The 26026-nt window shown below is 38.2% G+C and overlaps 3 protein-coding genes across 5 annotated transcripts in view; 2 read left to right on the forward strand and 1 right to left on the reverse strand.

Annotated features, from left to right (window-relative positions):
• LOC306814874 (proprotein convertase subtilisin/kexin type 5-like) overlaps nucleotides 1–4385 on the forward strand; it is a gene marked incomplete at its 5' end in the record, with an annotated part of 43969 nt that extends 39584 nt beyond the window's left edge. The window contains 3 exons of the mRNA XM_079331359.1: nucleotides 1220–1335; nucleotides 2628–2814; nucleotides 3370–4385. Of these exons, the coding sequence (XP_079187485.1) occupies nucleotides 1220–1335; nucleotides 2628–2814; nucleotides 3370–3773 (707 nt within the window). The remainder of the gene's footprint in view (nucleotides 1–1219; nucleotides 1336–2627; nucleotides 2815–3369) is intronic.
• Nucleotides 4386–5827: 1442 nt separating this feature from the next.
• On the reverse strand, nucleotides 5828–25695 carry ARSK (arylsulfatase family member K). Of its 2 annotated transcripts, XM_079331360.1 has the most exons (8): nucleotides 25368–25695; nucleotides 21101–21230; nucleotides 19042–19201; nucleotides 16178–16460; nucleotides 12232–12403; nucleotides 10098–10322; nucleotides 8411–8635; nucleotides 5828–8328 (listed from the first exon to the last, which is right to left on the reverse strand). In XM_079331360.1, the coding sequence occupies exons 1-8, from the start codon at nucleotides 25503–25505 to the stop codon at nucleotides 8060–8062; spliced, it is 1602 nt and encodes a 533-aa protein (XP_079187486.1). In that variant the 5' UTR covers nucleotides 25506–25695; the 3' UTR covers nucleotides 5828–8059. The 2 variants fall into 2 exon arrangements, with proteins under 2 accessions (XP_079187486.1, XP_079187487.1); XM_079331361.1 differs by lacking the exon at nucleotides 21101–21230 and having other exon boundaries at nucleotides 25368–25492.
• Nucleotides 25696–25754: 59 nt separating this feature from the next.
• The window catches only part of SKIC3 (SKI3 subunit of superkiller complex), a 46493-nt gene continuing 46221 nt past the window's right edge, over nucleotides 25755–26026 (forward strand). Inside the window, exon 1 of one of the 2 annotated variants that reach the window (XM_079331349.1) lies at nucleotides 25755–25807. The gene's annotated coding sequence lies outside the window, so the exon portion shown is untranslated. Of the gene's footprint in view, nucleotides 25808–25848; nucleotides 26014–26026 lie in introns of those variants that run through there. The other variant, XM_079331350.1, reaches the window with a different exon arrangement.

Here is a 26026-nt window from a genome sequence, read left to right on the forward strand (position 1 = left end):
ATAAAGCATATCTTTAGGTTGAAAGGTGAATAGAAATCAAAAGCACAGTGATATTTGTTGCTTTTAATATAGTTATTTTTTAATATAGTTATTTCTCAACGTTAACTTTCAGAGACTGTCTATTTTGCTCTGTGAGGGACTGTTTTTGGTTTCTCAATTCTCCTAATTAAACCACTTCTGAATCAAAAAGCATTAATCCTCTTGGACCTATTTGGTGTCCTTTTTTTATTTGAACAACACTTTTTTACAATGTATTTTCACAATGTATTTTTATAACAGCATTACAAAAAGAAGCAGAAATATTTTTGTTTGGATTTGCGATAAAAATTATATGCATTTTAATGTATAGGCCACTTCCTCTGTTTTTCATCTTACTTGGCATAAATACTACGGGACATAATTTTTGTCATCATTACAAAGACAGAATTATGAAACATAAGGCAGTCTGAAATGCATCTGCATTACAGATATATCAGCAAAGACTATGGTGTCTCCTTGTCAAGAGTAGTAAGGAAAACCATGCATTGCATACTAATATAGAAGTTCTCTGTATTATAGAAGGTTACTTACTTCACCAGGCTTCTGCTAATGCCAGTTCCTTGCATTTTCATTTTCTTCCTTTCAGACAATGGCAGAAAATGTCTAGGTTCAGGGAAATGGATGGGTGCATCTTGACACTTAAGACAAACCCATCACCTCAGTGTTTCACAGAAATACTGCATGCAGAATCTGACACACAAGGTGCATATGATGCTCTGGTGGTACTTAGTGAATAAATTTTTTTCTTATGCAACTAAATAATTTATTTTTCCATGCAAACATAGACATCTCTTAATGCAGCATTGTTTGAAAACTGCTAGTTAACAGGACAAATAAGTATGGATTTTGTGAAGGACAGCATTGGTTCTCTACAATTTTACTTCAATGATCTGATCTTCCTGACATTTCCTGAATATGTCAGAGGTTCCCTGTACAACTGATTCTGAAATTATCTTTTCATGAATATCAAAACACATAAGAAATAAATTTTGTTTGCACAGAAAACCCCAGGACTAGGCACAAGCTTTTTCTAATACCAACCTCTTAATGTGAAACTCCTCAGTAATGATTGTTGCCACTGACAAACATCCTTTTCTTCATAGCAGTGGACAATATAATTTTTAAAGGAAGTTAGCTGACATTTCCTTTTGTAATATTGTCGTTTTCTTTGCCTGTCTAGGGAAGGAGGCATTCAGCTGTACATCTTGTGTATGGAGCTACAAATTATTAAATGGAATGTGCAACTCAGACTGTTTTGTAGGTGAATACAAAGTCCAGGAGACACCAGGACAAAAGGTACCTATTTGAAGGCTTTTTTTATACAATACAAACAACACATTGCACTTCTCTGAGCTTTTAATGGCACCTATCTTTAAATATGCTTACTTTTTTCCTCTTTTGGCAGGGGAAGCCTTGTCTCTCTTTCTGGGGTTCCCTTACAGTCAGCAAAGATATCAAAACTACATGAACAAATCAGTTATATTAATGATACAGTGTTTTTTCTTCCAGTATAACTGAGATTTCCTCTTGGATTTCTGGTGCCTTTTCTTTAATAAATCCTTCTGCATTTTTGATGGACAGCATTGCTGGCAGAAAACTCTAATATAAGGACAGGTTGAAGTTAACAGAGCTGTATATTTAGTTGAGCAGGACCACAATTAGGTTGGGTCTGTGCTGTAAGTCTGGGCACTCCACCTTCCAGATTTCCACACCAATTGCCTCCTAAAGATGTTTATTTGAGAAAATAGTAGCAAAGCATGCCTGGGATGCTAAAAACCCTGGAGTCTCTGACAGTCCTACTTCATAGCATTGAATCATAGCCTTATTTGAGGCTGGGGACCATGCAGGTCTGCAGGTCTTTGCAAAAGCTTTGACTCAAATTATGAACAGCAATGATCCAGCAGTCTTGCACAGGATCCTTCCATCTGCAAGTTTGGTGAAAGTTTATTGGAGTTTCCAGATCTTCACAGTGAACATATCCCATGGACAGGTACTGCGAACATTGGAAACACTGAAACAACTGATTTCAGAGCATTCTGCAAGGCAGGTGTGACCACAGTGCCCTCTGCTAGTCTATTCAGAGGTTCCCAGAAGCCTGGACTTTAGGAAGAGTATTAGAATGTAAGCTATTTCTGAAGGGAAAAAAAAAAAAAAAAAAAAAAAAAAAAAAAAAAAAAAAAAAAAAAGACACAATCTAAGAGAAATCTGTTTTGCAAAAAAATTTCCAACCACCTTGATTCCTTACTTCTGCTTCTTCCCTGGGTAGAGAGAAATTTCATACTATCAGATTTTCCCCAGAATATTTCATATAGCTTCTTCCATGTCAGTTACCTTTCTGGCCCAAAAAGCTTAAAAGTATGAGTACATTTTAACATACTGCCTAGCAAGGCAAGATCTCTAAGCTGTTGCAACAGCAGACCACTGAAAAATCAGAAAATAGGAAATTTTGAATTTGCTATTGTATTTTCACATTGACACTCCTGATGCCCAGAGGTTACAACCACAATGATGAATGACAGGACAGAACTGCCAGATCAGGTCCAAACCATGTTAAAATTAGAAGTATGCTGTGTGTTCTGTGTTTGAAGGAGAACCAACTCAAGTGTGAGAGATGTGACAGCTCATGCACTGAGTGCAAGGGACCTGGTCCTCTCAACTGCACAGTCTGTCCAGCCAGCATGCAGCTCTTCCTGCAGGAAAGCCGCTGCCTGCCCTGCTGCAGCAACACTGACCCAGCAGAAACCCCAGAGTGCTGTGACTGCAGTGAAACACAAGGTAGGACCATGCTGAAGAGCAGGAATAGTGATAAGTGTTTTATGGTTGATTATGCTGATATTATGCTGGCTGAAAACTGGACTGGAGTGAAAATGTGCTATTGGTGAACAGTGAGTTTCTACTGCTTCATCAAAAATAGGGAAGGTTTTACTCAAATAACAACCATTATGTCTGGAGATGGCAACTTCTAGCACTTACAGCTACTATGTTAAATGGTCTAGCATTTCATAAACTGACTGGTTTATAAATTAGCTTACTTCAATGAACAGACATCTGAATCATTGTATCCATGCCTCTGCTAGCTTTTCTGCTTCCTTCTCATTATTTCGAATCTAATAATGAAGAATAGATATCACAATAACCTTACTGACATCCTTACTGCTAAGAACAGCAAAAATACCATTGTGGTGCCAGAAAAGCTGGGTATTTTGTTGACTACTATTACTGCTCTGGACACACTGCACCAGATTTTTAAGACACATGCAAACACAAAAATGCAAGCTCATTTCATCCTTTTTTTTTCTGTTGTTCTGTTTCTTTTAATTGCTTTTGTAGATGACTGTGTATTACAGACAACTCTACCCCCTGGGCAAAAAAGCAAAACTACTTTGTTTGTTATCACTTGCATTTTACTTCTGCTTGTCATTGGAGCCATTGTATTCATCTGGAGAAAGGCACAAACCAAAACCCAGCCTGCCAATAAAGGACGGTATGAAAAGTTGACAAATCACTCCAAAGCCTTTCCTTCCTCTGTGAGCAACTACCACAAGAATCCCAGTTACCATGAGGATCAAGTGATTGAATACAGAGATAGAGATTATGAAGAAGATGATGATGAAGATGACATTGTATACATGGGAAAGGATGGCACAATTTACCACAAATTTAAATATGGACTTTTGGATGATGATGAGGAAGATGAGCTAGAATATGACGATGAAAGTTACTCATTTAGATAACTTTTTACTAATTAACTTATCTAACTAAATTAGTCCTACTCTGTTTTTCCTATGAAATTATAGCTGTTTAGTTAATATGTTCAGTTACTTGATAGCATTCTGACCTCCAAATTTTTTGCCGTTAGTTATTGCGAAAGAAGGATAATTTCTAGAAACATTTTTTTCTAAATAATTTTTTTCTAGGCTTTTAAGTAGCACTCCAGATATAATCTGGTTAAGAGACAAAGTTTCTATGCATTTGTGTGGAGAATAATCCTTTCCCAATATGTATTTGTGTAACTAACACAAACTTTTTCAGATCTTTTTGGAGAACCCTGCCAATCACTACTAGAAATGTGATAAGTAAGACAGGTGTGTCTACTTGATAAATGCCACTGGGAGAGGGTGCCAGCAGTTCACTAATTTGTAGAGTTACTCAGCAACTCATAACAGAATAGACAACTTGGAGGAATTTACTTAAGATTTTCCTCATAATCACCTGGTATTCCCTGAAGCAAACATGTTCCACTTCATATCTTTACAGCGTACTTTCCTGTGAATTTGTGTATCTATGACATGACGTTCTAAGACTTAGGATTGTGACTACTTCTCATAACTATATTTTATTCACAGTTCATATTAAATAGAACAAAAAAAAAAAAGCTTCTGATTAATCCTTACTGCAATGTTTGTCAAACAATCTTGCATTTTACAGATTAATTTCTTGGTTTACAACGAAGCGCAATATTGTCTACAGGCATGGCACACAGACACCCATCCTGCACCATGAGCAGGTGGTGTTTATATTGTAAATGGCTCAGGATGCTCAGACAATAGTAAAGGGGATATTTGCACTTTTCTGGTAATTTTTAATACTATTACAGAAATAAAACTTTATAATTCTAAAGAAAAGTATGGCTGTTTTTTGTGAAGAATAAATTCCTTTAACCATCTTGTAGATGATGTTATTCACCACATTTCATTAAATCTCAGAGTTTCTCTAGGTTTCCAGTAAGGATATGCTCTAAAAACACTAAGGTTATATATATAGACTTAATGTTTACATGAAATCGTGTAAAAATACCAGATTTTCATAGCTCAATGCCTCAGTGGAATTTTCAGTGTTACATATGCCTAAGGATCTCAGGATAGTTCCCTCTGAAAGGTTAAAGATGCTTTATGGAGTGGCTTTTTGCTTCCAATTTTAATTTTAACCTTCTAGTCATTGCACCTTCAGTAAGAGAAAGGAATTAATTAACTCACAAAATCTGAAACAAGTACATTTGTTCATCAAAATCTGCAAAGCAACATTTGACAGCAAGGTACTTCAGAAAAATAAATGTCATCTTTCTCTTTAAAATGTAAAAAAAGAGAAGAGGAAAAGAAGAGTGAAAAATCCATTTGAAAGATGCTACTGCTATCCTGGTTTTCTAAACTTGTTTAAATTAATAATTAACCATTTATTCTTGTTGCTAACGGCTCATAACACAACTGTGAGAATGTGCTTTGACAAATTTCCTCACATTTCAAAGGCTTATTTTTATCTATACCTGAACAATCTGAAACCAGAATGATAGATGTAATAATGTGCATTTTCTTTATGGGCTCACAGGTTATGAAATTATAGTATTATGAAATGGCCAGATGAACCTGGCAGGAGCAACAAATGATTTGGACCATGGTGCCATAGCCAGGACTTTGGTTACTCAGCCCTTTTGCTGAGTTTTCTGGTTTCCTGCTCTGGTTTCCTGGCAGCAATGGGGCCCATCTGACAAAGCAGGGTAAAAGCATCTTTGTTTAGTGACTTGCCAGACTCCTGAAGAGGGCTTTAAATTAGATTTGTTGGGGAAGGGTGCCTATCCATCCCAATCCATCCAGTCAAAAATCAACACCTATAAGGAATGCCCTGAACAGCATCAACATCCCCTGTAAAAGAAAATCACATTCAATATTTTCAAAAGTGTTAAGTTTGAAAATAGCACTCAAGGAGACACAAATTTAGGAGCCTGTATCCCTTTACAGCATTTACAACTAGAAATCCCTGCTCAGAGTCTACAAGGAGACTAAGAAAATAAAAGCACAAGAAAACAATTCTAGTCATATTTCTAAATAGACCTAATGGAAAACTGGTAAAACCAATGAAGGCAGTAAAAAAAAAAATTACAGAGAACACAACAGCACACAAAGGACATTCTGCTTTTCTGAATTATTTTATGCCTTCTATTAATCTACATTCTTTACACTTTTTCCTGAAATCAAGGCATCAAATTATTTTTTTAATATTTTCTAATCCTTTTAACCTATCATAACCAATTCTTAGCTCTGACTGCCATTGTCACAAACATTTATAAAGTTCTAATCCCCTGGAAAACACAAATCTTTCAAATTATTCCTCAAGAGTAACAGATACTAAAACTTTTCTAAATACCACACTAGCAAGTGCATCTTTCTGTTTTAAAAATTTCTTTCATCTTTCTACTTTGTGTTTTTGGAGGATACATATTCCATATTACAATCAGACTACAAGCCATGGCCCAGCAGAAGAATGATTTTACATGGTCTCCTGAACAACAACAAGCTCTCTCCTCTGTGAGTTGTCACATTCCTGGGGTTTCCTGAATTTTCAAGAAGCCTGTCCTTATGCACTGGGCTTCTCTGGACAGTCTGTGACACAAGACATGGTTGCAAGGCTTTTCCCTCTTTGTTCTTTCATTCCAGAAAGTACCACAAATGGCACTTTTGTGAACCTAACATTAGATAAGAGTGTTAAAAGCTTATCTCTTCAAAGAAAGCACTATACACAGAACTGACAAAATACAATTTTTCCTACATTTCAAACTTTCAGTCATTAAAAAGCACACACAAAAAATATATTCAGTTCACCATAATTTTATTTTACTTCATTTTGGACAATATACTACATTCTGTTCAGACCTCTGGAAAGTGACGGTGTTTCTTTATTTTTTTTTCTCTTGAACAAACTTTATTATGGGTATAAATACTTCCTCTAATTATGCAGCCCATATATTTTAAGTAATTTCAATAGTACCTGAACTCATTTTAATAAGAATTATAATGGCTACAGGGTTTCAAGAATTTTTAAGTTTCCATGGTAAATTGCTCATGAAATGAGTGTGTAGTGATCAGAAAGTATGTCTCATTTTAATGGTTATTTTTTACTGGCTTACTGCTACTACTGATCACTTAAGAACAGTTTCCAGAAAACAATTTATGTATGAAGTGTAATGTCATTCTGAACTTGCAATATAGCAGCAATGATGGTGACCAAGAATTAGCAAACCTAAGCACTGTTAACCTTAAGTGAAATAGTTGTTACCTAAATCTTACCTTCTTCCAAAACTACTCTTTTTTCAGGTCACTGTTAAAATGGGAAATAGTGTTTTTCTGTTAATTCTTCCTGCAAGCTTCTATTGTGTCTCCTCTGTGTACATTTTAGGTTTCAGTTCTCCACTCACTGATGGACATTAAAGCATTTACTTGCAGAATCTAACTGCATTCAAGCAGTTTTTATTTTGTGTTCTGCATATCACACTATCATTTTTCAGAGAACTGCTCTACTCTAGGTTTGGCAAGAGGGGGTTTTTTGGTTGTAATTTTTTTAAATTATGATGACCACCACAGATCAGTTTCCTCTTCACTTGCACATATGTTCAATTAGGAGCCTATGCATATTATGGAATTTTAAACACCAGGGAGTGGAAAGTACCAGATCCAGAAGCAAGACCTTTCAAGCCTGACCTTGTATACATGTGGAATCAGTCACATGTAACACAGGTATGCTGACATAGTTAAGTACTTGCATAAACCACATCTATGTTCAGAACTGTACTGGTTACCAACTTTTTGATTATATTTTAACTCCTATAGATTCCCTAAAGTGGAAGAATTTGACTTCAATCTAGACTTATAATACACATAACAAATTTCACTGTAACTGGTACTTCACTAAATGTTATAATCTTTGCTTTTCCTTACAAATGGAAGTTTCTATTGAGTTTGAAGGCTTAAAATATTCTGCATTTTTGCAATCAGCTAAATACTTCATACGCACAATTAGCATTTGCATATTACCCTTTCTATATACACTTACAGAACAGTAATATCTAAAAATCCAGTTTTGTTGTGCTGATTAGTTATATAAAATGCTCTTGGCTTACTGATACAAAGAAGTTACAGTTTGAATAGGTTATATAAGAAAATAATTCTAACACTTGAAATACAGCATAGTATTACAAATGAATTATGTTTTTATATCCTCATTGGTATGAAATCCCACTTGTCTGTATCTACTTACCAAGCCACTCGTCAATTGCATTCTCATACTTTTTTTGGTCCTTTAACCAGTCTTGATGCCACCTAAGGTTTGCAATAACACTTGAGTAATTGCGACCCAAACTTTCTTTCCAACTGATAAACTGTTGTTTGTTATACTCCTGAACAGAAGAAGAAACCTTTGGATAGTTAACTATGGAGCGAAGTACTTTGTCCAAAGAATGTACAGTTACTGGGAATTTTATGGCAACATTTGTAAGCTCATCTGGATCAGCAGTAAGGTCTGCAACAAACAAAAAGTCAGTTAGGATTCAATTTGCAAAAAAGTAAATAATTGAGTCAGTCAAAACATGAAAGTAGCATACCAAAGAGTTGGGGTTGTACGGAAGAGCCATCTGAGTATGTGATGTATTTCCACCTGCCAGTTCTCAGCATATACACAGAGGAATTCACATTGCACCCGTGGAACTCGCTCAGCACCCACGGGGGCCGAGGTCCTCTGGGTGATGCTTCACTCTCAGCTTTTTCACATAGCAGTGGTACAAGAGAATGTCCACTGAGGTTCTGTGGGACAGGAATTCTTGCTATATCTAAGAAAAGAGAGATAAAATCAAAATGTTCCTGCAGTTGTCATAATTTAAAAAGCCTAACAGTGTGTCTGAATGTTGATAATAAAATGTGCTCTCCTAATTATTATCCCAAAATACACAGTAAAAAATTCCTTAAGGAATTTCCCAAGGCAAGCTGCCCACCAGCTTGATCAAATGCATCACCTATGTATGACTCAACCTCTCACAGAAGTTTGTGAAAAGAGATCACAATAATCTCCTTTGATGGATGGTGCTGATTTATTCCTTAATCATGGTTGCAAACATTTCTCTTCTGCTCTGACTGCCTCAGGCAGGAGAAAAAGAATAACACAGCACAAAAGGACCCTAAAAGCTTCATAATCCAACATGTTGTAACCATTTATTTCTTGAATGACCATGGTGCTAAGCTTATCTATAGAATTCTTCATTAGTGAATAAAGAAATGTTTTATAAAAGGTGACCTTTATTATCACCCATATCTGGTAGGGACTTGAGGAACAGGGCCACTTGCTTCTCTGGCAGGATGGAGATAAAGATGATATTTGAGGTGCTATCAACATAGTGCATGTACAGAAAATACTAGATCACTCTGTAGCCTATAAATGGCTAAAAGTACAGTTTCATTCACTCATGCTCTCCAGGCAACTGCAGTGTACATCTGACACCTCCTAGACAGCAAGCTTTCCAGACTGGGTTGAAAAGAACACTTTTTTTCTGATTGGAAGCCTAAAAGATGACAGATAAAGCCTCAAATGATAACTTTAGCTGATATTTAATTCCAATCAGAATTGTCTCTTGCATGATTCATAACAGATAACTGTTCAAAAATTCCCTCTTAAAAATGAATTACATCTAAGTAATTTAAGTTTAGTTCTTTTTATTTCTCTGTCCAATATTGAGTATTGTCATATCTCAAGGTAAGAATAGATATCCATTATCATATGTTTATATACTTGCCCAGATCATTTGTATATTTCCTATTGTATATATTTGTATATACAAAGCTTTCATCACACCCCTTCCACATGACCCTTCATAAAAGACATTTCTTTGCTAAGTTAATAAACCTGTCCTCCTTTCAGGTTTAATCTCCTCTCCAGTTGCACTTACACTGTAATTTCTATAGTAAACTGCTGGGTTTGAAGACTAGCAAGGATTTTTCATATCTAAAATGGGTTTTATTCCCTTTTTTTAGTAACAAATAATCCTATATATAATCAGTCACTGCAATTAAGTGGATAACAGTAATACTAACAAGGAAGATCATAAATTTCTTTATTTTATTTTTTCCTCAATTTTTTACTTTTTCTATTAAGTCCATGTATATGACCAACAAATAGATTATCTCCTGCTGTGTTACTATATTGCCTGAAAGTGGAGACATCATTCTGCCCACGATACAAATGCAGAACAGTAATGGTTACAGAGAAAAAAATTGTTACCTGAAAATTACTTAACTCACCAAGCATAGTAGGATAGATATCCACAAGAGATACTACATTTGGTATTTGCTGCTGTTGTCTTACACCTGGCCCCATGACTAAAAGAGGAACATGGGAACTTCCCTCATACATGCTCATTTTATAGAACTGACGGTGCTCCATAGCAAGTTCTCCATGGTCTGCAGTGAATATAATGATTGTTTTTCCAAGAAGTCCAGTATCTCGCAGAGCTGAAATAATCTCACCTGCAACAACAAAAAGATACTAAAAAGGATACATTCAGAATACTTCTTCCAAGTATTTCCAAAGCAGCATGCAAATTTCAAAAAACCTTCCAAGACAGTGGAGAAAACTCTTCTCCTGTTGCACATACATTTGTGCAATGAATACACAACACATACTCCTCCTTTTTATGTATTGCTGTGCAACAAAGACAGGACCAAGATCAGTGAAGCTGGTATTTAAGCAAAGCACTTAGGCATCTTAAATATTAAAACTTTAGGATGATTTATGCCTAAACATACTCGTTAAAAGATGTTATAAAATTATGTGCAGTGGAGTTAATTTGCAATCCCTTCATTTCCTAAAGCTGTAAGGCTCCTTCTGAACTCTTTTCATTCATAAAATGAGGAAGAGCAGTCCTGTGTCTTTTAATTCACTTTACCAATCTAATATGCTTTATTGGTTTAGGACATATGCCTAAAAGATAAGCTTATTTAATCATTAATTTCACATCAGCATGCAAAAAAAATCTCACTTATTCATGGTCACTTTTCAAATCAAAAAATTAAATGCTGTAAATTATAACCAACTTGCATAGCAAATTTTATATCTGTAGATGTTACTGCAAACTCTAAAGAATTCTAAATGTACAACTAATTACTTCTTCAAAACTTTCAATAATATGCTTCTATGGGACATTCCAAATGTAACCTTATTGTTCAGCTGATGAGTAAAAGCTGTTATCCATTCTACACACTGGAAATCAGTCTCTAAGGAAAAATACTTACACCCTAAAATGTATCTGTTCTTCCAGCTCAGCTTTTACAGTCTATTCCCTTCACAATAACATTTCCATTACTTCAGTTAGCATTTAATCAAAGATATTTAGTTCCTCTTGTACATAGGTGTCCTGGATAAAGAGGAAAAGAGGAGTGGAGTTTCCAGCACTATTTAATGACATACTGCCTATGTCATGGAGAGGGCACAATGTTCAGCAGGAAACACCAAGGTATATTGAAGCTGATTCAGTCTTGCCTTGGTGGTGGAAAGGTGTGAACTGTTCCCTTAGCTGTTGCTGAAGTCACAGGAGGCCATAACTGTTTCTGAAACCCTGACCAGCTGTAACTATTGCTGGAGCAGCGGGAAGATTCCACAAGCTACTGCCATCATCAGTGCTCCTGCTGCTTCTGCCACCCTTGATACTGACAGGGCCAGCACTTTCAGCAGCAGGACCCTTTCTTTGGATTAGTTAGCTTCCAGGCTTTGTTTTGTCTCTGTTTTCCATTTGTTCTAGGCTGGGGGAAGGACAATAAACTGCAGAAACTTTTTTGCCTCACTGCTTTTGTTTTCCTGAGCTGCATGGTCCAGTATGGAGGGAATGGGGATGACAGGTGACATCTTGCCTTTGTCTGGGAAAAACACACTGGGTACTCTCTTTGGGGAGTGTTTTTGCCTTTTTTTTTTTGTTGTTGTTGTTAAGACCCTTCTTGGGGTAGAGCACTCTCCCTCTGTGTCCTCTTTTATGGATATTGTTGCTTTTTTGCAAGTTTTTCAGTAAAATTGTTGTTCCCACTTGTGGTCTCTCCTAGTATTTCCTGTGTTGTCAAAAGAGGATGGGGGAAGATGGGCAGCTTGTGTGGGGTAATTTTCCCATTGGGTTTTAAACTGGTGCAATGGGTCATGCAATATTTTGCTGCAGTCACTGTTTTTCTACAGAGCTTCTGACTGCTGGCTGTGATTACTTTTTAGAGTGCTCTCAATTCACCTAAAGGGCTATCCTGTCATTTATCATACAGACTGAATAAGTAACTTCCACAGTTTATTCCCAGATGTGAACTTTGGTGTTTTGTTTTCTATCTTTTCCCCCCAAACATCAGCCCTATCTGCATCTTCTTTAAAAAAAAAACCCATGTGTAATAAGACATTACCTACCCAGCATGGCATCTGTCTCTGCACACATAGCATAATAAAATGCTCTAATATTTCTCACTTCTTCTTTTGAAAACTGTCCTGTGCAATTCTTGGTGTATGATGAGTAATAGTCTACTGGATGCATCTCTGAAAGAGAAGACCACTTGGGTATTTTAATAGCTTCATAATTTACCTAAAAAATAAGAGGAAATTAACATTACTTTAGCAACTGAATAAAAAAAGTTTTTTAAACACAGATTTAATATTAAAAATTACAGCATAAATTCACAGTTTTCAATTTGTGACCCAGGAAACACTAGCTGCTTATTTGTTATGCTATGCAGCTACCTTCTCCATATTTCCCCACAGCTTCCACAGGTTAATTGCTTTTCAAAAACCTATGAAAATCAAATAGAAAATAGGGCCACAAATACGTGCTTTACCAACTGCTGTATATTTTTAAGAGAGATATCACAGAACATCTTCTAGAGTAGATACAGAAGACATGGAGTCTTCATAACTGTAGAGTAAATATAAACCTAGGGATGTAAAAGACTGGGTGTTATGTGGGACTAGAGAACAACATAGAAAATCATGTAGTGTGGGAAAGCCTTCAGGACAGTGATGACAAGTGTTGGCACCTTGATAAAAAGAACTGAATACATTAATCCAATTTTCTAATATTTTCTACATGTTTCTACATATGTCAATTCATTATAAAGAACTGTAAAATCAGTATGAAACTAAAAAGACAGTCTATTTGTATATTCAAACTAGGCATAGTCACATATATTGTCTGCTTCAGTACTAGCTTCAGAGTCTTGAAATTTGACATACACATTTAGGCTTGGCTGTCAAACTTGTAAATATTCCCTTAAATAAAAGGGAACTTGAGGCAATTTCCTCATATACTTTCACTTATCACTTGGAGGAAAAGCCCAACAGCTAAACAAGTTGATAAATCTGCAGGAGTTCAAGTGCCCACAGAAGTAAAACCTTTGTAACAGTTAAACAGACACACCAAAATGAAAGTTTCCTTAGGACCTATAGAAAACACACTACTAGAAAAAATAATGAAGATAAAATAATGCTGTTTGCAGTCATTTTCTTATTGCTCAAGGTCCTTGACTACATAAACTTACATTTTGGACTTTGAAAATCACATTTATTAGCTGCTTAAGATAACAGAGCAAAGAAGTGTCCCTCTCCATCTATTATTCTTTTCTACAGGACTTCAGCCCAGTTTTAAGTATTCACAAAGCCACAATCCCTTTTTCTGTCCATCATAATGTCCCGGGTAACCCAAAATGTTACTGTATTCCATATCTGCCTGTGCATTATGATTGTTATTGTGTCTTTACGACCCAAAGTATGGCTGGAACCAGAACTGCAGGGCAGTCAGGAGGTGCCAGTTCCTTTAAAAAGTCAAGAAACCCAAGCTGATTTCCTCTTCTGCAGAAGGAGGAGACTCCACTCCACAGAGTTGACAAGGGCTGGTTTCTAGACCTGCACCTGCAGCAACTCGGGAAAACTGCATTTAGCAAACAGAAACCGTATTTGCAGCGATCTCTGCAAACTCTACAGGCAGTGAAGCCTGATCAGGCCCCCGTGGGCCGGGACACCTTGTATCCCCGCAGTTTCCCCTGCTCCCTTCTCCAGCAGATCAGAAGGCAGAGTCCGGTGGGTGAAGCAGCGAGCAGCGGTTCTGACCCCACGTGTGCGGCATTGCCATCTGCCACTAGACCCTGGTAACTCCAGCCTTCCTAGCAGTTTGCTGTCACCCGTTCCCTTTGTTTCCTGGAGTGCATGGTCACCTGCAGGTGCCAGCTTGGAAAGAGTCTGACACCAGTTTGGGGTCTCTTTGCTCCCGTGGAGCTCCTGAGATTCAGCAAGTTTGTGTCCAATGATTAGTCACTGCTATTTTTTTGCATGTTGTTGTTTCACTTGTTAGTAAACTGTTAGTGTTTCACTTACATCTCTTAGTATTGGTTCCTTATTGGTGGAAAGGGATTGTTTGAAACTAAGGGGAAGAACTCACTTTTAGAGTGTCTACCTCTGTGAATCATCTTAAACCAAGACACGTAACCCATAACTAGGAAAGACACCACATACCCTGAAGAAATGACAGCTTGTACAAAATACAGAGCTTAACAACACAGGGTTTCACAAACATACCACGTTGATCCTCTGTTCTGTATTACAGCCCAAATAAACAGGACATTTAATTCAGTTCCTCATCTATGTGATCAAACTTCCTCATAAGATTACCGCTGTGATTTAAAAGACAGCTTCTTCCATGACCAAAAAAGAACTACATTGCAGAAGAACCAGCCAATGCTCAATAAATTGTAGCACGTGGCCCACACAATGATGTACACATAGTGATGGGAAGGGCCCCAGCAAACTCTGCAGTTAAGGTACTCTGACTGGATAAAATTCATCAAAGATGTTATAACTGACTCAAAAAAAAGTAGCTATGCCTCCCAAGACACAGCTAACCTAGCAATTAGCACCCAGCAACTTTTCCTTAATAAGCTAGATCCTGCTTTTTGTAAAAGAAAGTTTTTTTCCCCAAGCTCTTCCTCTCCCCACAAACTTCTCACCATTTCCACAAGAACCCATAACCCTCACTAACAGGAAAACATTCACATCTCTCAACCTTCATTTGTAAACTCACTTTTTTAAGTGTTTGTAATTTTGGTATGGTATACCTAGGTAAAGTGTTATAGCAGTTTTCTCATGGAAAAGGCCACAATTTATATCAACTGCATATACAGGAGTTTTTTGAAGCATAATGTCTTATCAGCCTAATTCTAGTCCTGCAGCTGCAGAAAATATTAATGACTTTCTGTTATTAAATCTATTGTAACATATTTATATTTTATGGTAGATAATGGCAACTGGGAACTATACAAGACAGAGAAAAAATATTTCTTCTTTGGATCGGAGTGCTATTCCTTAGCTTTACACATACAGACATAAGGACACTTTCTTGCACTTGAAAATCTACTGTAACACAAAATAAGTTAACAGAAAGGAAAACTTCTGTTGTGTCTTGTAGAAGATGTTACACTCCCTAAAGCATACCCCTGGGATGCCATCCCATTAAACAAAGAAACTCCTTCAAACGTAGCCACCCCTCCCCTACTGAAAACCACGTAATCTCTTAGGATTTCTATTGGCTCTTAAAGTTACAAGTTAATTGGTTCTTTTCTCACTTAGAGTTTTAAGATAATTGGTTAGTTTGTAAGTTGTAGTTTTTACTGAAACTGAAAGTTTTAGAAACTCAATCCTCTGGAAACCTATATAAAGTGTTATGTTATCTGATATAATTAGACCATTGCCAGCATCTCCCTTCGAGGACAATAAAGTTATCCTTGGAACTTTGCAGCACGATCTCAAGCCTTTGTTCTTCGCTGGTGAGTAGCTGAGGGCTCTGCACCCAGGGTTCAGAAGTACCTGGACTCAGGGCTGCAGGCCCCGGAGTTGGGAAACAACCAACTCTAAAAAGCTACAGTGTCTTATGTTTCTTTATGTTCTAGGTCCATACTGCAGAAAAAGTCAATCTTTCACTGTAAAACTCAAGCAAAATCATTACATGTAACATAATTTCTAACAAGTAAAACACAGAATATTCATAACAATCAACTTCAGATCATTACCTAAACTAATTTACAGCTATAATTTTTCTTAATGTGTTTCTAGCCACTGAACTCCATACTTCCTTACTGATTCAATTGCTACTGCTAACAAACATTTTCCTACAAGAGAGACAAATTTGTTGCTTCTATTGGCTTAGCCTTTCATCAGAAATCAAACATCTCATTCAAGTTCTCTACACTACCTTCACTACACTACTGTGTAATGAAATATCAGAATGGGGTCTATCTTAAAAAAATCAGGAATAAAATACTGTTTGTAATAGCAGTTCTTAATAAATTTATATTTAAATTTTATATTCACATACCTTTTCAAGCCAATAGGGAGATGTTAAAAATGTAGAGGATCCAAAATTTTCTCCCGCATAGGGTGATGGATATGGATGTGGTAAATTTAGTCCCAAGTATAGAATAAATGGTTGAGTAAAGTTAACTGCTTCTTCCTTTATCCAATTTACTGCTTTATCAGTATTCCTCCAATCTGTTTCCATCACTCTACGCTGCTTCCTATGACCTGTAAGTTTCACCATGGGTCTTCCTTCTTGTCGGAGCAGGAAGTTAACATCCCTAGTCCAAGCTTCCACACGGTTACTGAAAATACATACACAAGTCACATGCACAGGAGAGAATGTTCTCTTCACTTTTTCTCCAAGCAAAAAGCATCATGAATTCCTGAAGAACTTCCCCTATAGTTTCAGCTGCAATCTATTTCCAATTCCTGCATAAAGGAGAATTGTTATTCAATTGAACAATAACAATTGTGCATCTCAGATCTTCAGTCTTTCTGTCTCTGCCTTTGAATCTTTCTTATTTATTATCCATTTACATCAGAATGGCTCTTCTTACATCTACAAAATAATAGCACTCCATCTTGAGGACCCTTCTCCACATTTTGGCACAGATTCACACACTATTTATTTGTAAACTGGGCCTGAGATTTTTATTTGAAAGAATCTAGTGCCTTGCTTGGTGAAGCTGCCTTGAGAAACCACATTCTGAGTGTGGATTGTTAGGATTAATAATTAATATGATTACCTCCTATTAATTAAACACACCTTAGACAAAAATCTGTAAGAATTGGTTCTCTTGTGTACAAATGCTACCAAACTAATAACAGAAAAGGGTGTAAAGAAAGGAAGGAGGGAAAAATGGCAACATTTTAATGATAAAATACTTTGGAACAGATTTTCTAATATTATCTCTCTAATACACTAGAAAATCTGATCTGCAAATGTCTTGGTTTCTTTGCTAGAGTGAATGACGGTTGGCATTGGTAAGAGGCAGACTATTGAAGACCTTGACTAATCTTCATCTTGTTCATGGCAATTTTAATATAACCAACAAAATTCCAAAGGAAAGTATAAAATTGTTCAGTTTGATCCCATGCTTTTATCAAAACACAGCATTATTACTGTTTAAAGAGCATCTAACCAGTTTTAGCCCAAATGGAATTTTACCAGTGCACTTTAATTTCCAGAAAAGTTATTCAGAATTACTTGTAACAATTCTTTTTATTGTTTTGACCTCTTCTTTAGGCTTACACTTTCAATGTAAACAGGCTTAAAAATTTACTTAGAACAGATAGAGGTATCTGGTTTACAGAGAAAGCATATTTCATAAACATAAAAATGAAATTATGATAGTGTGTGTGTATGTGTGTGTCTAACTGTACCTAATGTCATAATACTGATTTATACAGAAAAAAAAAATACTGTCAGCCATAGGCCAGTCTGATTATCCAGTCAGACTGAGATTAGGATCAAGTTTAAAGAACAAAATCCCCTCAAAACCAAAAAAAGAAACATTAAGTAACTCTAACCTATTTAATATTAAAGAAAAACTACTCTTTATTATTATTTCAACAACAGACATCATTATTAATCAGTGAGATAGAGTGTGTTCATAAAAACAACAGAGAATGAAGATTCCCCTGCAGCCCATGGAGAAGATGGTGAGGAAGTCTGTCCCCCTGAAGTCCATGGAACAGATATCCACCTACAGCCTGTGGAGTACCCCACACAAAGCAAACAGAGAGCCAGAGAAGGCTGTGATCCTGTGGAAAGCCTGCAATGGAGCAGACTTCCAGCAGGACCTGTAGAGAAAGGAATCTATACTGGAGTAGGTTTACTGGCAGGACTTGTGACCACACTGGAGCAGCCTGCTCCTGTAGGAGTGCATCTCATAGAAGGAGCCCATGCTGAAGCACTTTGTGAAGAATATCAATCCATGGGAAGGACTCAATGTAGAGAAATTAGTGGGGGACTGTCCTTTCAGTGGGGGAGGGACCCCACACTGAAGCAGAAGAAGACAAGGACTTCTCCCCCTGATGAGGAATGAGTGGCAGAGATAATGTGTGATGAACTGACTGCAGTCCCCATTCCCAAACCCCTGTGCTGCTGACAGACATGGTAGAGAACCTGGAAGTTGAGCCTGGGTAGAAGGAAAGGATGGGGGGAAAATGTTTTAAGATTTGGGTTTACTTCTCATTACTTTACTCTGGCTTCTAATTGGTAATAAAGTAAATTAATTTTCCTAAGTTAAGTCTATTTTGCCTGTACACCTGAGTGATCTCTCTCAATCTTTATCTTCACAATGGAGCAATTGTTTTATTCTCTTTCCTGCTCACTGGAGGAGGTGAGACATAGAACAGTTTGTTCTGACATGGTGCCTCTGGTGTATATCCAGGGTCAATTTACCACAACAGCACAAGTCTGTGAACACTTATGGCCTTCAAGAAACCCCTCCAAAACCTCTTATGTTTTGTGACAGTAGTCTTAATAATTAAAAATTACAAGTCTGGAGTTTTGTTCTGCTTTTCCTACACTGTTAGTATAACCAGAAAGTCAGCAAGTCTTAAGGCAAGGCAAAAACATTTTATGAATTTCACTTAGGGAGCAATACCAGTGGTAGAAAATAGCCATATATGTTGAGCAAACCCAACCTTTCTCTATTACCTTTCAACTACAGGTAAAAGCCAAAGTACAGCTGCAAGGGATGTGCTTGCTTCTCCATAAAGTTGTAGGAGAGATCTTTGCTAGGTACCTAACACAATTTAGTTTAAATTAAAGCTGCTATCATTTCAACTGGAGACTGAAAGCACCTGACAGACCACTACATGATCCTTGCATGATCACTGCATGCCCATTTCATAGCAGGAAATCTACCTGATTACCTTACTGAATGATGTCCAGAGGTAAAGTCCAATTTCCCAAACTTCTGTGCACGGTAGCCATGCTTCTCCATGAGATCCATCCATGTTACATAATCTGGATCTAGACCTTTGAAGTTATTCCAAGATTCTGTTAAATGAGTGAAAAGACCACTCCACATAGCTAGGAAAAAGAAATTATGAGTGATTAGTACCCCCCATCTATATTGTTGAGAAGGGATTAATCTTCACACTATTACAGAGATCAAAAGTCCAAACTGTGATACAATGGAGCAAGTTATACAAAGTATTACTTTTCCAAATCTCATTTCATAATCAATTCAAATAATCCCCAGAATTGCAGAAGAAGGTCCTATCTTTCCAGTTGCTATGCAATCACTAAATCAAGTTTTCATTATATCAGAAAATATTCTTCTTGATTTTTGAAAGAAAATGGCATGGTAGTACAGATCCTGATGAAACAATCTTGTATTTACATGTGTTTCAGAGTACTAGTTCCCCTCACTACAGTTAGATTTAATGTGAGTTTAAAGTTAAGTATATCTGTGGACAGAATTACAATATAGTATTTTCACAAATACAATATGCCCTTAATTTTATTCTTTTTAGGTAATCTACTTCACTACCAGTTGCAGAAACAAAGTGAGAATATTAAATAAGATATCAAGAAGAAAGAAAACCAAGGCAAGAGTTGCAAAGGATCTATAAGGGAAGATTTTGTTAGTGAATTCCTATTTTTTTTGCAGCTTATCAAGAATCACTCACTCTTTCCAATGCTAATCTAAAGGTAGTTCCAAAACAAAACTAAGTAATTCCCACAACAGAAATATCTGTAAGCAAAGTGCATCAGCCCTCATGGCAGTACTCATCCTTTCCCCACCCCAAAGCCCTCTTTCCACCATCTCTTTTGGGATCATCCCCAACACCTCCACAGTAGATGCACCCTCAGTTCCTTGCAGGTATCAAGCTCCTGGCTAAGCCAAACGTGTCCTGCTGGCTCAGAGCCTCACATATGAGCTCCGTGGTCATGGCTACCTATAAGACTACTCATAAATCATGAACTGTTTAATTCATTATGCAGTTTCTTTCCCAGAGGAGTACTAACCTGCCATTTTCACAAATTTCTTAAAATTAAATAATTTAAAATAAAGTAATTGTTCTTAGCAATAAAAATTGGCCAAAAGACTCAAGCATCAAGGAAAGGAAAAAAAGGCTGGCTGTTTACTCATGTAACATCACCCACTTAAAATGTGACCATGAGAAAAATAAATGGGGACTTGATATTCAATAAGGGAATATTAAAAATATAACAGTATATTTGGCTGCCTTTGCCTGCTGCTTCTTTCAGTGCCCGCTTTGAGAGGAAGGGGGAATCTCTTTCACAGCTACAGATTAAAGAGGGTCTTTGCAACAACTGAAAAAGGTAGAAATGTTCTAAGATACAACCTTTGATTGAGGAATATAACTTCCTTTTATCCTCCCAGCAAATTCTGCAATTGTGAAATTGAACTCAGAACAACAATCACATCAAGTAAAGAAAAACATCAAAGTATTCAATTAAAGCTACTGGAATATGCATCATGTATCTAGAAGACAGTGGCAACAGCTACCATTTTATTCAGATGTTGTTATTTATTATTTTTTTGCTGAATACAGGAAAGATATTTATTAACTTTGTACTGTGAAGAGAGAGTAGCTCAGAACAGCTTCAGTGCTGTAGTTTCTGCATTGCAGCAGAACAAATGGATGATTTCTCTATAAATCCTGAAGATTTAAAAAAAAATCTGAAGCTTCAGTGGAGTTTGTAAAAAGATTTGGGAACTTACACTTGACTGAAAAAAGGAGAACAAAAAAAAAAAAATAAAAGGGGAAACATATGAAAGAGAAGAGAGAAATAGATGAAAGGGAAGAACACCGTAAGAATTCTAACACACACTAAAGAAAAAAAAGGTGTTATTGAAAAATAAGATAAATCTCATAAAGTAATTTCAAATTTCCCACCATTATCACATATTTAAGTTGACATGTGCAAGCATTTATCTGATGTTTTGCTTGGTTCTACCTGCGCGGGAAGGACAACAAATTGGCGAATTGGTGTAGGCATTGAGAAAGACAGTGCCATGTCTTTTCATAAAATTTATGGAAGGTAAATTCACAGTCTGATTTCCTGGAAAAAATGTCAAGCGTCCATCCTGCAATCAAACAAAAGCAACACATAAACAGCATTAATGCAAACTATTGGCTGCATTAATTCAGATCAGTATAAAATGGATTACTTTCGAAAAAGCGCAATGGGAAAGATAACTGGGCTCCTTTACAGTAAAATTAATTCCACTGTATCACTACACATACACCAAGCTCCAGTTCTTCAGGAGTGGGGTCCTACTATGACACATTCCATGGAAATAGGTATGGTGAAGGGTAACATGGAGTAAGGCTGAATCCCAATGTAGATGTGTGCGCTAGCACATATTTCTGTGAAACCAACATTGATCCTTCATCTTTTTTAAAGGTTTATCCATACAACTTCTCTGTGAAATTCTTTGAAGCTATGGACTGGAAAAGGGATCAGAAAGCTAAAGGAAGGCTACTCTCCCACAGAAACCCCACCCAAAACGGGATACCCCTTTTGATACTTTCATAATGTTAATTTCATTTTCCCCGTATTTGTTTAGACAGTGTTTTTAATCAGTAACTTTAAAAATATTAAACATTTTGAATAGGTAATTTAACAGTGAAAGATTACCATCACATCAAAACAGGTTTCATGCAGAGTGCCATATTTCATGTCATTGCATTTTATCTGTCATTTCTATTCCTTTCCTTGCTTGAATAAGATGTCCCAACACAGCCCCAGTCTGACTGGCGATTTAGTGAACAGAGAGGCAACAGTGCATCTACAGTTTTAACTGCAGAAAAAATTAATTCCTGACATTTGGTTTCTGGCAGAAATACTATTGGATAACCCATCACTGTAAAGAGTCACTTTACCTGGCACCAGTAGAGCTAACTGCAGCATCCCAGCCTCTGAAACCAGCTCATATGATGAGAACATGCTAAATGAGCAATCATTTAATTTTGTATATTACTACAAATGGCATCTTGAACAAGCACTCAGTAGGACAAACTGGAAATAAGGCTGTAATATGCAATGGGAACTTGAACAAATGTTTGGGCTGAAAGTGCTCTGTAGACAGTTGTCCTGGTTCCAGCCCAGGAGAGGGTTCATTTTTGGGGTAGCCAGGAGGGGACAAGGCTAAGATGATTGTGTACCACCTTATGTAATTTTCTATGAACAGGGAAAAGCTCCCTTCCAGGGTAGTGTGGTAGCAGTCAGGTACTGTAAGGCTCTGCATAGGAGCAGTGACCATTCAAATGTGAATTGCTCACCTCCCTTGTACACTTTTGTAATTAATGTTGTTGCTGTTACTGGTCTAGCTCTGCTGATTTTAGTCAATTGCTCTAACCCCAATCCACGACCTTTATCTTTCTGCCTCCAATTCTCTGCTCCAGCCTGCCACAGAGGAACAGCAGTGGACAGAGGAGTGAGCAAGTGGCACATGGTTTGGAGTGATTTCAGTGGGAACACTAAATTGGAGAATACCATTCCTAAACCATGACAAAAGCACACAACCGCTCTGCAGCCTTATCAACAACATATTCTTAAGTTTCTCCAACAAAGTCTTGTTTGAACAGGGGAAGACAATAGTTCCTCATATAGATACTGTGATATCATATTCAATGACACAGCAGCAAAAGAACTCCATGTACTTTGTGCCACAGTATGCTTGGTGTCCTGTAACATGCTTATTGTTTCTAAGGATGACAGGGTATTCAGTGAAAGTAGTAAGTATCTTGAATTGGCTGAGAAGCTGGAAGTTTTAACAGCTGTTTCTGAAAGTCCATCCTCTAATAAGTGTGTAAGATTTCTGTGTTTTGAAATATCTAAGGAAATAAAATTATTTTAACACAAACAAGCACCTTTCGTTGAGCTGCATTGCAAGCAAAGCCTGTCATCCATCACACAGTTAATTTCAAGTAGCAATTTAGGAGCTGAATTGCCTACTAGCACATTTCACCAGGAAACTCTAGGAATAGCACAATGCCTGATGTGACACAGCAGCACAAAGCTAGCTAGCACAAAGCTCATTCAAGCAAGAGGTCACTGTTCTGCAGGCCAAAGATAATCCAACATCACTGAAAAGGAAACTTCTGTCCTAGTTGGCAAAATAGGTGTGATTCCTTCATAGGCAATGTGACCCACAACAAAGGCAGGCAATAAAAAACTCGACCTTTTAACAGCCTGCAGGACTTCAGCCTTTTTCTCTAGAAAAAACTGTTAGTTTCAACAGCACCCAATCCTTCTTATTCTCTGCTGGTGAATATAATCAAAATGGTTCATCTATTTCTACCTTCAAATTAATCTCAGAAAAATAGCTTACACAACATATATCTTTTACTATCTTCTTCTTTGTATGCACTATGCAAATACAACACTTTTCAAAACCTTGTTCTTAATTGTTTACATTAGAATTCCACAAACATTGTCAGTTTTACCCTTATTTTTTGTAAGGGTTACCTCATTAATCCCTGTAATAAAGTTTACAAGAATCTTTCTGCTTGAAGGGGACAGAAAAATTCACCTAAGGTTTGTCTGCAGCTTCTGCTAGCATCTGGATATAAAATGGACATTTACTAACCCTCAGGACCATAAATACTGTTATTCCAACTATTGGTAAATAAACTTTTAGTAAAAGCTAAAAATTTGGAGAAAAAGGCATGCATTATTTTGGAATATTAAGAGAGATTATTTACTGAAAATAAAATTAATAGAGAATAGATTCAAATGAATGAAAGTCAATAAGGAGCTAATACATTAATAAAGAAAGAGCCACTTCTTTATCTTTGAAATCACAACAAATGTGTTTAAAGATAGGGTTTGAAAAAAGATGATACATGTATACCAAATATTAGAAAAAATTCATCCCAAGAAAAACAGGCAGCAGGAAAGAAGACAACTGCTTCTATCTGTGCAGTCAAGGATGGAAGCCCAAGAAGAATAGGAACCAAACTTCCTCAATAGTGAAAGTGAATGTGAAAACACCTGGAACTTAACACCACAGAGCTTATGTTTGATTCCACAACAAGGAGTGTTCAGATACATGATAAGTTAAAAGAAACAAAGACTCCTCAGAGTCAAACATGTATCAAAGCGTTTCCAATGTGCTGGGTGGGCACAGTGAGAAAACTGTGAAGATACATGCACGGATTACTACTCAAGTGGCAAAATTTCTATTTGTCTGAGGGTTAAACCAAATGTATTAATAAATCACTGCAATGAAGCCGATAGATGCCAACTGCTGTAGACACACATCTGACAGGTTTATTGTGTTGTTGAACCTTTTAAGAGCCGCAGTAAACCAGTATTTGATGCCCGGTCAGTCAGTAATTTCAACTGCGATTAAAGGAATTCTCTATCCCATTTATTGTGGAGACTCGACATTCTTAGGATTTACAATGTGCAGGACCACACGGTTTAGCGACCTTTCTTGCCATTAAGTTTTTCAAGCTGAGATGAATGTCGCATTTGTCTTTACAAACAAGCTGTAGATATGCTGGGAGATAAGCTTAGCACTGAGAGATAAAAGAAACAATGGGATGGATTCCACTGATTGATGAATGGGAAAAGAGATTTGCCTTTACAAACAACCTGTGGATTTGCTGATAAAGGAAATTGGATATTGGAAGATCAAAGAAGTAATGGAGAAAAACTGTGAATTGTATAAGAATTAAAAATTAAAAAGGAGGGTTCTACATTAGAGGGAATCTCAGGAATCAGGCTTTCTGGGAAGTCTGTGCCTCTCAAGTACCTCAGTCCATGGGGAAAGAGAGAGGGAAATGCAGCCAGGAAATCGGGATAACAGGAGGCTGCGTCCTCCAAAAATCTGAGAGATCCCAGGGGAATGCATCTCCCTTTATTCCAATAAAGCAAAAGGACTCCTCTGTCTCCTTTTTGGACATAAACCTCCGGGATGACGAGCACGGCCCCGCGGGTGCCACCTGCGCGGAGTTTTCCGCTGCTGTAAGGCGAGCACGGCGCGCCCTCCTGCTCGCCTTTGGTTCGGGGCGCGGGTGAGGGCGCTGGGCCGCGAGCGCCCCGCACGCGGCGGCCCCGCCAAGCCCCGCCGCTCCCGTCTGCGCATGCCCGCGCCGCAGGCCGCGGCGAGGCGCCCACACGGCCGCGGTGCCGTATCCTCGGCAGTTCCGCCCAGGATTTCCCTGCCCTCCCTCACCTGTCAGGGTGCCCCTTCCACGCTCCCGTCACTCACCAAGGAGTCGCAGGCCACCAGCACCACGTTAGATCGGGACTGCTCCCCGTGAGCGGCGGGCCGCGGCCTCGCTCCAGCCCCAGCGGCCATGAGGAGCAGCGCCAGCCCGGCTCGCCCCAGCGGCCAGCCGTCTCGCATCGCCCGCCCGCCGTGGCCCTCAGCTCCGAACCAAAAGGAGCAACAGCTCCGAAAGCGGATTCCGGGGCCCTGGCCACAGCGTAAGATTTGACCGCCACAGCTCTCTATCCGCTCATGCGGCCTACAACTCCCACAGTGCCCCGGGCGGCGGCCTGCAGTTCCCAGCGTGCCTCGGGAGACGGGAACTACATCCCCGCAGTGCCCCAAGAGAACATGGCGGCTGCCTTGCTGCGTCACTGCCCCGCGGTCGGAGCGCGCATGCGGCCGGGCGGCGGCTGAGGTGGCGGCGGCGGCGGCTGAAGGTGCGGCGGGGCGGGGGTCGGGCGGGAGGCGCCGTGGTGGCCTGGCTGGGTCCGCCAGAGGGACCTGGGGACCCTGGGGGGCTGCGGCCCCGGATTGCCTCCCCAGGGGGTCCGCGGCCCCAGACCCCACCCGCAGGCCGGGCTGGGTGGCCTCGCTCTGGGAGCCGGCCCTCTCCCCGGGTTTGCTCCGAAGAGTTATTTTGTTTGTAGGTGTCTGTT

Source organism: Erithacus rubecula, assembly GCF_903797595.1.
Source record: "Erithacus rubecula genome assembly, contig: SUPER_Z_unloc_3, whole genome shotgun sequence".
Taxonomy (NCBI): Eukaryota; Metazoa; Chordata; class Aves; order Passeriformes; family Muscicapidae; genus Erithacus; species Erithacus rubecula.

Bases quoted from the DNA above. Each gene is read 5' to 3' on its own strand.
- ARSK (XM_079331360.1), bottom strand. From the start codon at position 25,505: ATGCGAGACGGCTGGCCGCTGGGGCGAGCCGGGCTGGCGCTGCTCCTC. The intron at 21,231-25,367 runs GTGAGTGACGGG...GTTTGATTGCAG, and splicing joins TGGTGGCCTGCGACTCCTTG to GATGGACGCTTGACATTTTT. The intron at 10,323-12,231 runs GTAGGTAATGTC...TTGTTGTTGCAG, and splicing joins AGAGACAGATGCCATGCTGG to GTGAGATTATTTCAGCTCTG.